The sequence below is a fragment of the Xyrauchen texanus genome, chromosome 19, assembly GCF_025860055.1.
Source record: "Xyrauchen texanus isolate HMW12.3.18 chromosome 19, RBS_HiC_50CHRs, whole genome shotgun sequence".
Classification (NCBI taxonomy): Eukaryota; Metazoa; Chordata; class Actinopteri; order Cypriniformes; family Catostomidae; genus Xyrauchen; species Xyrauchen texanus.
The window spans coordinates 8,689,057-8,702,460 of NC_068294.1; the positions used below are offsets into that span (position 1 = coordinate 8,689,057).

At 37.5% G+C, this 13,404-nt stretch overlaps 1 protein-coding gene across 2 annotated transcripts in view; it reads right to left on the reverse strand.

Annotated features, from left to right (window-relative positions):
* The window catches only part of LOC127659462 (disintegrin and metalloproteinase domain-containing protein 19-like), a 40,609-nt gene that overhangs the window by 5,747 nt on the left and 21,458 nt on the right, over positions 1 to 13,404 (reverse strand). For both annotated transcript variants that reach the window (XM_052149302.1, XM_052149301.1), the window contains exons 6-17: positions 11,270 to 11,474; positions 10,632 to 10,697; positions 10,091 to 10,162; positions 9,363 to 9,529; positions 8,791 to 8,875; positions 8,549 to 8,688; positions 7,686 to 7,863; positions 7,491 to 7,580; positions 6,382 to 6,577; positions 5,022 to 5,130; positions 4,351 to 4,564; positions 3,783 to 3,860 (exon numbers count right to left, since the gene is read on the reverse strand). In XM_052149302.1, the coding sequence (XP_052005262.1) occupies positions 3,783 to 3,860; positions 4,351 to 4,564; positions 5,022 to 5,130; positions 6,382 to 6,577; positions 7,491 to 7,580; positions 7,686 to 7,863; positions 8,549 to 8,688; positions 8,791 to 8,875; positions 9,363 to 9,529; positions 10,091 to 10,162; positions 10,632 to 10,697; positions 11,270 to 11,474 (1,600 nt within the window). The remainder of the gene's footprint in view (positions 1 to 3,782; positions 3,861 to 4,350; positions 4,565 to 5,021; positions 5,131 to 6,381; positions 6,578 to 7,490; positions 7,581 to 7,685; positions 7,864 to 8,548; positions 8,689 to 8,790; positions 8,876 to 9,362; positions 9,530 to 10,090; positions 10,163 to 10,631; positions 10,698 to 11,269; positions 11,475 to 13,404) is intronic.

Below are 13,404 nucleotides of genomic sequence, written 5' to 3' on the forward strand. Positions count from 1 at the left end.
CACGTTAGTGTAATTACTACTAATTAGCTACTTTTCCCAAGAATTGTAATTTTTGAAGTAGTTTAAAAATTGTATACTTTTACGGCGATATTTTCACACCGTCTGTGTTTGCTACTTCCCTGTCCTGATTTCATTTTTATCTATCAACATGATTGGCTAGAGAGAGTCTCATGACTCCCGTCAAATCAAATCACACGTAAAAAACTTAAGCTGCAGCTGTAGATCTGGTGCTAACTGTTATGGATGTGGAGAATGCCTCAAGCACAGTTTACAGCTGAACATCTCAGCCGCACCTGAAAGGGCTTTTCGCAGTGAAAAAGGCCAATTGCTTGATTGTGTCATATGAGTTTAACTTGCTCAAGCCAGATAACAGCATTAATCCTGTCTCTAATTTGAAGACACATAGAGGTAAATTTCATATTTCTGCTTACTAGATTCTTTGTGTCTATAACATAGCCTGTAATGTAACTATCTAATCTCAGATTATTGGGCTGCTGTGAGAGATTAATGCAATGTTATCAACAGGGATAGGCAGTAAAATTATCTAGATGTTTATTGGAAAAAAGAGAGATGTCCTCAATCAAACTTTTGAGTAGTTTTCTATACTTAGCCTATATTCTACATCTAGAACAGGGGTGTTCATTACATCGATAGCGATAGCAAGAGCACCACTGGTTGGTTGATCCAGATTATCTACATTAGCTGCGTGTTGTTTGATTGACAAGCGGCTAATGTTTGTGCACTATTGTGGGTATTGCGCCTAAATGATCAAATACATTTTATAATTCCTATAAAAGTCTTCATGAGGCATTAATGTAAACACAGTCGTTCATGTCTAAAGTGAATTTAAACAGTGGGACAAAAAGCGTATTTGCATCAAAATGTTGGACTTGAAGTGTACATGTAACCGAATTGAGCACTGTCTATAGGCTATGTCTATTAATCAAACAACATTAATAAAGAAATGAGCAAACCGCTCACTACTTTTGGCTGAATAACTTGAGTAGCTTTAAAAGTATTAATGTAATAGAATAAAACACTGACATTTTTTATATAATATTTTTTGAAAATATTGATCGTTTTTTAATAATACTGACCCCTGATGTAGAGAGTGTGTTTATTGTATAATAAAATACCAGGAAGGAAGAGATGATACAATTATTTATAATTATGCTTAGCCTTTATAAAGATAGAAAAGTATCAACATTTGTGGAGCAATACTTCAGCAGAATATTCCACCAGTCACAAACTTCAGAAAATTGTGCATCAGAATGAAAACACAACTATTTCTGGGCTTAAAAGATACAATAACTAAATGTTGAACAGTGTATCTCTAAAGGATATTCTTTTAGAAGAATATTTCAGCTCTGTAGGTCTATTCAGTGTAAGTGAAGGGGTAACCAAATTTGATGCTCCAAAAAGCACATAAAAGCAGCATAAAATTAATACATATGACTCCAGTGGTTTAATCCATGACTTCAGAATTTATATGACAGGTGTGGATGAGAAACAGACCAATATATTGAACTCTATTTTTGTTAGAAATTATTCTCTCTGCCCAGTAGGTGGCGATATGCATGAAGAATGTGAATCACCAAAACAAAAGAAGAAAGTGAAAGTTAAAGTGGAGATTGACTGAGCAGGGAAGAGAATTAAAAGTAAAAAAAGGAATTAAATATTGATCTGTTTCTCATCATATCTATCATATGGCTTCTGAAGACATGGATTAAACCACTGGAGGCACATGGATTAGACTACTTTTATGCTGATTTATGTGATTTGAGGAGCTTCAATATTTTAGCACCGATTCAATTTCATTGTATGGACCAAAAGAGCCGAGATATTTATCTAAAAATCTTAATTTGTGTTCTGCAGAAGAAAGAAAGTCATACACATCCAGGATGTCATGAGGGTGAGTAAATGATGAGAGAATTTTCATTTTTGGGTGAATTAATCCTTTTTTAAGCGTGATGTAGGCCCTGTACCAAGCAACTTTTCCCATGCCTGCTCTACCTCCTCTATTGTGCAGGACATGACATGTCAAGTTATCCTGCTTATTTAGCATTTTTTTGCATTCCTTGCCTTGTTTGAACATGTTTTATGCACAACAATAACACTCTGTCGGCATTAAGGGAAATTTAGACCCTACACATAAACTGATTTTAGTCTAATTGTTTCATACATTACGATTTAAAATGGTGATCAGTGTTTTGAAAATAAGTTTTTCTGTTATCATGTTGCCCTTTTATTTTTTGGAATCAGAATCCTGTAATGTTTATCATAGATAAGTGATGTATTTTAAAAGTTGGCATACAGTGTTCATTATAATCGGGCATAGGTTTTGCAACTCAGTATTCAATACTCACTACTCATGAGTACTTTTAAATGAGCTACTCTTTTCCTCTTACTTGAGTAGTTTTTAGGACAGCTACTTTTACTCTACTCACACTAGACTTTTTTGGAAGTAACAGTACTTAACTACTTAATTATGATGTTTCAGTACTCTTTCCACCCCTGCTCAAAAGTGAAAATCCTGTCATCATTGACTCATTGGCATCATCGGCTGGAGTCTTATGAATTACCTTTATGCTGCCTTTATCTGCTTTTTGGAACTTCAAAGTTCTTTCCACCATTTACTTGCATAGTATGGACTTACAGAGCTGAAATATTCTTCTAAATATCTTTATGTTTATGTTCAGCAGAAGAAAGAAAGTCATACAGATCTTGGATGGCATGAGGGTGAGTAAATGATGAGAGAATTTTATTTTTTTGGGTGGACTATCCCTTTAAGTAAAATGAAAATGTAATGAACAAGTATATGGCTCTGTACATCAATAATTATTACTTTAATGGCTTTGCAATTTGAGCATCATAAAGTAAACGCATTAATATGGTTCTATAAGCATGTTATTATAGGCCAGGCTTAAAGGTGCACTCAGTAACTTTTGTCATTGTGTCATCTTGGACTTACACTGACACCTAGTGGCTTGGATGCAGCATCATTTAAAATTAATAGTTTCCAGTTTCAGATGCTGTTGTAGAAATGTATTCAATCAGCCATGATTACTTTAATCAATGAGTGAAAGTGTCCAATAACAGGACAGTTACTGAGATTAAGCGAGTAGTATTCAGCTGGTCATATGATTGTATGTGATTGTGGTCATGTGATTGTCCCCATGTCTGGACCCTCTCCATGTAGAATAAAACGGCTTTTATAAGGTTACTGATATGACTGAAGTCTTCATTCTAATGTGAGTGCTCATGATTTCCTACATATACTGCAAAATTACAATTCATGTCTTTAGAAGTTAAACTTTTTTTAATGAGGAAAATATTACTGAGTGCATGTTTAAAGTGCAACACAATATGTAAAAGGGTCCCTGTTCCATCTCTCTATCCACCAGCTTTCTGCTGTATGTTTAGGGCATTAAAAATAAACTTCATAGGTTCACACGCACACACACACACACACACACACACACACACACACACACACACACACACACATTAACCCACACATTTGAAAGGGACTGAAATAATTTCCTGAAATTGCTTAAATTAGCCAAGCCCCAACCCACATTAGAATTAGATAAGAAGTATTATTAACCCATATGATTAATAGTGAGAATGGGATTATTTTAATTGACGTTATATTTGAGTCATGAAATTAAGAGGAAATGACGTAAACAGTATATGCATTTGGACGGCAGATCTGCTATGGCCATGTATGTATAAAGTGTGCAAGCTCTATGCAGAGAGATGCTATATAGTTTCCCACCTACCCCATGGCCATGACATTTGGCATTGCAGTCATCTGATCGCAGGAAAGAGGCATTGCGGCATTCCCCTTCAAAACAGATCTGTTCAGACAGACAATGATAGAAATGAGAGAGTGAGAGGAAAATTGCATAAAAATTGGACCAACTGGAAAGGTTTCTCAAGAATGCTCCAATTACAGAATTGACTTTAAATCCCCAGAAACTGTTAGAACACAATTGAAGCAGGAAGTTGGAACTTATCAAAGGGCTTGTCCTTTTTACTTTTAATAGCTAATAGCCTAGTTAACATCACAGCTGTAAACTATGACTTGTAATTACTAGTCAAAGGCAGGTAGTATTAGGGGAAGAGGCAGACATTTTCATTCTAGGGTGCATTTTATTGGAAAAAAAATTCTATATGCATTTATGTACAAGTAGATAAGTCATGGTTCATTTTGGAAGAGAAAGACTGTATATTTTAAATATGTAGATTTTGTGAACATATGGACTCAAAGCTAAAAGACTAAAAGTCACAAAACCCTGATTGTTATGTTATGAGGAGTCAAACGTTTTGTATGTGGTCAGTACCTACCGCGTTCTCGCCACATTTGGTCCCGGTCAGAACCAGCCCTTGGTCTAGAGTGTCTCCCTGGCTCTCCTTAACCGTCGCACTCTTGTACACATGTGTCCCTCTGCACAGGATCTTCTGTTCACCATCGTTGACGTTGGTGTCAATGGAGACAGCGTTGGATTCAATAGGCTTGCTGGCAGCACTCTGGCACTGAATCTTTCCACATTTAGCATTCCTAAAATGAAACCCAACAGCATCAAATGTCACTCCACAACATGATGACAAAATGATGGCCACATTATTGCTACCACGTCAATTACTAGAAAATGTACACAAACATCCCTTTCAAATAAAATTCTGTTTACCACCAGCTTTCCGAGTTTTGAGAATCTGGTACATTCTATAATGAGCCTTATTTGCATAGAAATGATGAATGAATGAATGTTACATTAATATAGCGCTTTTCTGACACTACACTCAAAGCGCATTACACAGTGAACAGGGGACTCTTCTCAATCACCACCAGTGTGCAGATATGGCTGCCGACATGGCAAGCATGGCGCAATGCTATACCAGTCAGTGAAAATAGTGTTTGGTTAGACTGCAGGTGATATGTGAATAAGATGTAGGTTTTCAGAGTACCGTTTAATGAATTCGACCCTGATTGTATGATTTTAGTAAATGGATCTCACCTCTCTGTGCACCTTCTGTAGTTCCCCATCAGGTCTTTGCCACAGTTTCCATAAGAATCGCCAGCTTCGTTAACTTTAGTAAAGCAAAGATCAGGAGCAGGGCGGGCATCTGAGAATAGAATAGAATAGAATAGAATAATATAGAATAGAATGGACACAAATGAGGCATCAATCATGTCTCAAACATACACTTTATTATATCTCAGCTGGGCACAAGGGCTTTAACTGGTTGCCAGAGATTGCAGCAGATGGCATCACATTCAGATACTAATATTACAGCCAAGCACAGTAACTCCTCTGTATGATGTACTACAGTAAACAGTATACCGCTGAGAAATGTGAAAGCACCCAAAAAATATGAAATCATAATCAATTTTGAGAACTCCACTGGTCTATATTCTTCATAATTACATAATTTAAGAAAATTAAATGGTACAAACACAAAAACAAAATTAGGATAATGTTGGCACTAAAACACATTATACTAAATCTAGTACTTCTCATCTCAACCTTTATTTATAGAGCACATTTATAACAACAGGAGTTGACCAAGTTGCTTAACTTCTCCTTAGTTTGAAGTACTAAATCTGGTACTTCTCCATCTTTCTATCATTTTCTGTCTCTTTTCTCACTATACCTGTCTGTAAAATGGCAAAAGTTCAAAAATAAACTAGATAACTACGTAGTTCAAATTACTAGATGGAAATTTTGATGTTGGCTTGAAAGCCTGTGAGTTTAAAGTAGCTAAAAGTCTGATGGTTACAGACATTACAGTAAAACAAACAACCAGCTAGCTAAATGAAAAGTGAGATAAATAGATGTTGCTAGGCATTGCTAGCATGTTTTAACATGTAGCTACTGCTAGCATTTTGCTGGATGTTGCTAGCAGGTTATAGCATGTAGCAAGGTGTTGCTAGCATTTTGCTAGGTGTTGCTAGCGTGTTTTAGCATGATGCTAGGCATTGTTATCATGTTTTAGCATGTTTCTAAGCATTTCTAGTATGTTTAAGCTGGTGGCTAAGGTGTTCCGGACAGTTGTTAGCAGGGGTTTATTGGGATTTTTGATGTGGCGGAACCCTAAGAGTGGGGGTGGGAGGGGTTGTCGGCTGAACTTGGTTTTAGGGTGTCACTTTAAATGTAATCTTTTAAATCTGGGGATTTTACTAACACAAAGTAGACATAAATGCTTTCCCATTGCATTGAACATTAAAAAGTTGTTATATGGGATGTTATAGGGACTTGATTTTTAAAGTTGTTGTTACAACAGACAATCCTCAAAACTTTTAAAGAACAATGATCTGCAAAAAGTGTGACTTTGAGCCATAACATTCTTTATACTTCTGTTTAGACAAGACCTTACCTTTGCCCCAGATAGAGAGGCACTGTTGCTCCAGTGTCAGGCACATGCCCATGTAACAGTAGGCTTTGTCTCCTGTACAGCTGCTGCCATCCACCAGGTAAAAGTTAGCAGGACACGACTCTGATTTGCCATCACAGTGTTCAGGCAGGTCACAGGAGCCTGATGGTGGACGACACATCACTCCTGGATTCTTCAGCTGGCCAGAGATAAACAGATTGAAAGAAGAAAAAGATTAAGAACTATTAAAGGAATATTCTGGGTTAAATATTTTGGTTTCAAGTTAAGCTCAGAAAACAGCATTTGTGGCGTAATATTCTTTACCACAAAAATAAATTTTGAAAAATTTGTGTTTACAATGAGTCATTTAGAATGGAAGTGAGTGGGTTTAAAGGCAGAAATGTGAAGCTTATAATTTTACAAAAGCACACACATTAATTCTTCTGTTAAAACTTGTATATTATTTGAGCTGTAAAGTTGTTTAAATACAACTTTTGTGGGAATAGTGTTTTTAGCATCATGTTGTCATGGCAGCATGGCTTTGTGCGTTACGTCATTGTTTTGTCTGATGCTCGCTCACGTCCCAATGGAGTGTGTGCACAAGCAACAGGTAGCTGCCTGCAGTTCACTTAACGGCCACAAGTGTCATTATTGACAAGGGGTTCTGAATCTTACATACTGCAACTTTAAGCTTTAAACAAATTTACAGCTCAAATAACATGAATTTTAACAGAAGAATTAATATAAGTGCTTTTATAAAATTATAAGCTTCACATTTAAGTCTTAAAACCCTCCACAAATTGCCCTATTTCACTCCCATTGTAAGTGACTCACTGTAACCACAATTCTTGCTTTTTCTAAAGAGAAGGGGGTAATCAATATTATGCCACAAATGCTGTCGATTGAACTTAACTTGTAATGAACCCGGAATATTCCTTTAATTTTAAGGGTCAGAGAGAGGCTGGAAATGTTAATGTACAGTAAAACTAAATTACAACTATTTTTGGAGAAAGTAACCAAAATGGTGGCCACATAAAAAAAAACACACAGACATAGCATTAAAACCTTAAAAGGGTGCAGCGGTTTGGTAGAGAAGTTTGGCAGGAAATCACCTTGCACTCATGACAGCAGACTCCATGTGCACACTCGGCTCCGACCTTCAGCGTGCAGTTGTTGGCATTACAGCAGGGACTTGAACACTCCTTTGTATGGAAACAGAAACAGGGAAAACATGAGCATGAAAGACCAATTGGAATAAAAACGTGGGAGAAAGCGAGTGAGAGGAAGTAATAAAAGCCTCTCCAGACCTCCACTTCTCCACAGTCACACTCTTCTCCTTCCTCCAGGTATCCGTTTCCACAGCGATGGCCTCCGTACATGACCCTGGTGTTGGGAGGGTTGAACAGACACTTCCCCCCGCCCGAACTCAGGTAGCGCTTCAGCTCCCTCTCATTGCAGGGGTTAAAGACACGAGGGAATGGATGCCTGTGAAAAAGAATAATACAGCAGATGCTAACGAACGTGTTTCCTGAGTGTTTTAGAGCTTTCGAGTTTTATAGGCTCTTTCATTCTCGGCATGATGTCATCTCTGCCCAGCACTGCCAATTCAGTGCCTCCAACAACAAAATAGAGCAACTAATAAAATGTTACAGACCTCAAGAGATATAAAGTATGCATGGTAGCCTACATTTCTTCCAGTTCAGTAATTCTTCATTGTCTCTTAATGAAAATAACATTTTCCTTTTCTGTGTACAGTGGGTATATTTGCAGTCAACATAAAACAGCAATCGCAAACCATTTCATTCAAGAATGGAGTCAGATCTGAATGTGAATTTGCAAATGATTATGCCACTTACTTTTGAGGAGGCTTTTTGAACAGGACGTGGAATCTAAAGGTCAAGTTAACAACCGAGAGCATCCTTACATTTCCCAATGTTAACACTTCTTTTTCAAGTTCATCTTTATTTGATATTATTGCTTTAACCTGTATTACATTTACATTAAAAACCATTAAATTATTGTTAACTATTGTTAAGAGTTTAGAAATGCTGCATTACCTATGGAAATTTGTGTCAGTTTAAGCCCTTGTACTTAAGTACAAGGTCTTTCAATACCAAGTTCTACCCACTTTTTGTTTGGTAAAACCCAAGCATCCTTTCATTCATCTCACCCTGTGGCAGCAGCCATGATGCAGCCTCCATCCTCAGATTGGGCGAGACAGCAGCCTGGAATGTCATGACTGATACCGAAGTTATGCCCCATCTCATGAGCCATAGTAGCAGCAACACCAGCAGCATTTTCAGAGTGGTCCTACCGAGAGATAGAGAGAATATAAGAGACAAAATAGAGAAAGTGAAATCTAAAACACAGGCCAATAAAAACACAATGGAATAATGCGGTAGGTAGTTTTACCGAATTGACTCCACCTGACTGGTATTCAGAACACATGGCATTTAGGGGTGCCAGACCAATGATGCTGCCCTGAAATGGCATGCCCCTATAAAAAAAAACACAGACCGATGTTTTACTACCAATAAAACCACGGCAAAACCAAATGAATCCAAATCAGAATGAGCTTTATAGCTAGGGAAAAAACTGTTCCGTTCTGGTGCTCAGTGCTCTGAGGGCAAAAACAGTGAAAACTGAAAGAATGTATGCAGTTTTCACTGTATTTTTTAAATAACACTTTTCAATATTCAAAAGAAAGAGTGACATGAAAGAAAATGCAGATGTTTTTTTATTATTAAAACAAAGTAAACTTGAACATTTTTGTTTTTTTTCATAATTATATATAATTACAAAAGCTTTTCTAGTTTCAAAGGGGCCATGAACAAATAGAAACTGAGTACCCCTGCTCTAAGATATTCAGCTAAAGGTATATATAACAGGACTGGATCTAGGAGAGTGCTGGGGTGGGCTTTATCACTGATCACTCATTTTTGATTATATGTTAATAAATAGGGAGGAGCTACAGTGGGACTTACGATACAAGCTGAGCATTGTCATTGGGCAGCTGTGGCAGCTGTTTCCTCCTCCAGGCCAGAAACTCACCCAGAGTGCTGTAGGGGTTCTCAGAAACACGGATCTTATCGTGATCATTCCAGATCTCCACCCAGATCAGGGCAACACGAATGTTCAGTGTTTTATAATACTGGAAACATCAGATCACACAATAGAGAATATTAGGCTGTTTTCACACCTGGCTCATTTGGAGCATCCTGTAGTACCATGCAGCGACATTTTGCATACAGGTTGCATCTCAATCAGCTCCCTAGTTCAGTACTCATGGTACTGATCAGAAAGTCAGACATTTTTAGGGCTGTCTCAATCGCAAAATCTTTCAAGTGCACTGAAACGTAAAAATTCGACCTTGTGATCGTTTTTCAGGTGATTGAGTCATAAGTGCCCCAATGTTCAGTTGATGAACACCCTTGCCAGTGTCCGAATTCATGTTTAAAATATCGACTACTGATTCATGATATAGGGGGCTAGGGAGCTGATTGAGTCGCACCCACAGTTTTGATTCGTCTTGAAATGTTGCCTTGAGAATGCGAACCGAACCACACTATAAAATGTAACATTGTAACAATTTTAGCCCATTTTTGAACAAATCAAACTAGGTACAGGTCTGAAAATGTGCTTAGAGTCCACTTACAGATATAGAATTTCAAAGATAATGTGTCTAACAGTACAACTCACAGCTCTCTCTCACCTTATCCACAAAGTTGGCTGCTTCATGCAGCTTAGTTTTGGTCTTTTCAATGTCCCGATCTTGTTTCAAAAACTGCACAAGAGACACAAAGTCTTTCATTGTTAGTCTTTGACCTTAGAAGTGTTGAAATTATTTTTGTGTCACATAAGAAGACTCTATTAGAGCTCTTCTGATTCAAGACAGGAAACAAGCCAGAATCTGGGTATAATCATGGGTGAGTCATCAAAAAGGCAGTATACGCTGTCAAACTGAATATAGCTCTAGACCTGTCAGTTATTGCATCTGAAATGTGTTCACACAGATGCAGTTTTTCAAAAAAGCATCCAGAAAGGCTGCTGTATTCTACTTGGTGTTGTGTGCACATTTACGAGTGCCGCCATGTTTAGATCACATGGCCAATCGAATATTACTCAATAATCTCCAGTGATTGGATGCATTTCTACATGGCATCATTAATTGAGAACTTTTGCACTTGCCTAATGCTGAATCTACACTGTTAACTATCATTGCAACATAAACAAAAATGACTGGGTGATTTTACCTCTGCATGGTCAGCCACCACCATCAGCTCCACATATTTCATGCTACTACTGACATCCCTTCTTTCCTGCAGAGAGATAGGGCGAGATAGAGATGAACATTATCTAGATTGCTGAGTCACTCCAAATGTGACTTTATGATTCAAATGTCATGAGACATGTCTAATTGAGACTGGTGAACATCCTGTGTCTTCATGATGGGGGCAGACAGTCTATTCATTTATGCTATTGCAAAGAACAAAATGTACTTGGTTTTGTATCACTATACTCAGCTTTTCTCGTTTATTTAAATGACAAGTTTGATTAAACAAGCTGTGTGAACTGGACTGACTTCAAACATCCACTAAAAATCAACTTGAAACTGCTTGGTTATTGCAAAATGGACAGGAAAGAGAAGTTGGTAAAGTATGCAATGACATGCATATATAATGCAATGAAATGCATACATTTTTAAGTGCAGCATAGGTGTCCAAATACTCTATGGGGCCACTGTATATTGGGACTTTTCTGTACTTCCCAGCAACCAAATGTTGGACAGTTAGCCCATTCACAATAAACATACACTGATCCAACAGGATGTCTCTTTTGGATTCAGGTCAGGGGTTGTTGTACAGCAATCCAATGTTTTCTATGATCTCACCCTACTATTTCGTTGAGGCCAGGCCATTACATCAATCAACTCTTGAAGGCTTTCCATGTGATTCCCATCTCCATGGAGATGTCCGCAGGTGCCCACTGGCAGTTTCAGGCTTTGAGCGTTGTACACAGCATGTCCCTGAGAGTGTGTTTGGTTAGCTAGTGGTTCGATCATGTAGCTCAAGCTGTTGTTGAGTGTTATTAAGCCCCTGGGAAAAGAAAACATGACAAAAACAAGGATATTTGAACATTGAGATTCAGTATTACAGAGGTCATATTGAAAACTAAAATAAATAAATATATGCTGACAATATTTTTGTTTTTCATGACCATTTTCCACCCTCTCCCTGAACCTTTAAAATAAAAATAACTTTTGATACTGTGTATCATTATGTTCCCATTCATTGTGACAGAATCACTAAACAATCATGGCTGAAATGTGCCACACAAGCTGTTAAGATCAGACCTTGTTAAAAATAAACTCCAGCCACTTGTTTCTAACATTGGGCTACTTCAGTAGTATATGCAGAGCAGTAGGTGCTACACACAAGGCACATTGGCATGAGCCGTTTTGCAGCTTAGTTTCAATAAATGTTCTTTTTGGGACTGAAATTTACAGTACGTTTTCACTTCAAGCAATTTTATCTCGAAAGATCAAGGAAAATTTGATTCCTCATGATATGACCCCTTTAAAGGCATTTAAATGGACAGACAGGATGGAAAACTCTCAGCTGGGTTTTGCATGGGAAGCAGGACCATCACTACACAAAATGATCTTTATCCCGGATGGGAGGGTGAAGAAAGAGGGGAATAAAGCTGAATTGATAGCCAAGTCTTTTTTATGCTGAACTAGGCTATTTAAGCAAAAGCACATTTCCTTGCTTCCTGGATATCCAGTTTTCCCTAAACACAAAACCTTCATACACATACAACACTTCACAGATGTGCAGTGACGCCCAAATCTCAATGAAAATGCATGCACTGGAAAAACACAAAACATGCACAGTTTGCAAAGCACAAAAACAAGACAAAATTAAATATTAAGATTAAAGCTGAAGTGTGTAATGTTAAAATACTTTCTAATTTCCAAGCGTACTATGCAAAGACAACTATAAACAAGCCATTTGTAGCAGTGGTATAGCAATTAACCCTTGGGCCCATATGCAGAGATTTTGAAGCAGGCCACAAACAAGCGGCACGGATAGGCTTCTTTGTAGTTACATATTGCAGGAAGACACAATAACAAATGTATTGTTTCGCAATAGGCCTATTACCTAAATCGAATTGAAAACAATCATTAATTTTGCAATTCCGTTTGGTGTAACTATTGGTGCAGCAATTGAACCCTTCATCTTTAACTAACTAACACACCAACTACCAAATACAATGTTTCTTTCTTTACTTTTAATGGAATTGGAAGCAGCAGCTGTGAAAATAATTTGGATAGATATGCGTGTGTGCATATGCACTGTGTAAAATGCAAACGTTTTGGCAAGATGTCTGATATTTCCCCTTCTCTAATCAAATCCCCACTCAATCAAGCTGTGTTGGCTTCAAAATATCCATTGCTCTTTTTGCCAGACATCAAGAATACTGTGCTATCAGCCAATGCCTGCCTTTTATTTTTTTGGTTTGTTGCCTTACAGGAACTTAGACAGGAAACTGAGTCTCTGTAGGAGTCTGATCTCTGAACAGGACTCTATACATCTACTCTCAGCCCACTCAGAATCCCAGACATGCTGTTATAATAAACTCAATGAACTCATTTCCTGGGTGCTGTGGCAAGAACCGTCTGCTGACATGCAACATGAACATTTTCTCATGATGCAAATAATAATCATATCACTAAAGCTGTAGTTTCTAAGAGTGACACATTTAGAAACTGGAACTAAAGATCACTTTGTCCAAGGTGTCAAAGTTTGGCTAGTAAACATCACCCAACCAACTGTTTCCAAAAAGCATCTTTCTCCATTGATGGCCATTTAATAGTTCATTAGTATAACTGTACAGTAGGTTGTTTGCCATTTTATTGTTTTTTAGCAGTGTGGTGCATATATTTAGAACTTATGTAAACACATTTTACATTACAATCATGCATTAAACAGTTTTTTTTAATAAATACAAGATAAATAAAAGCTT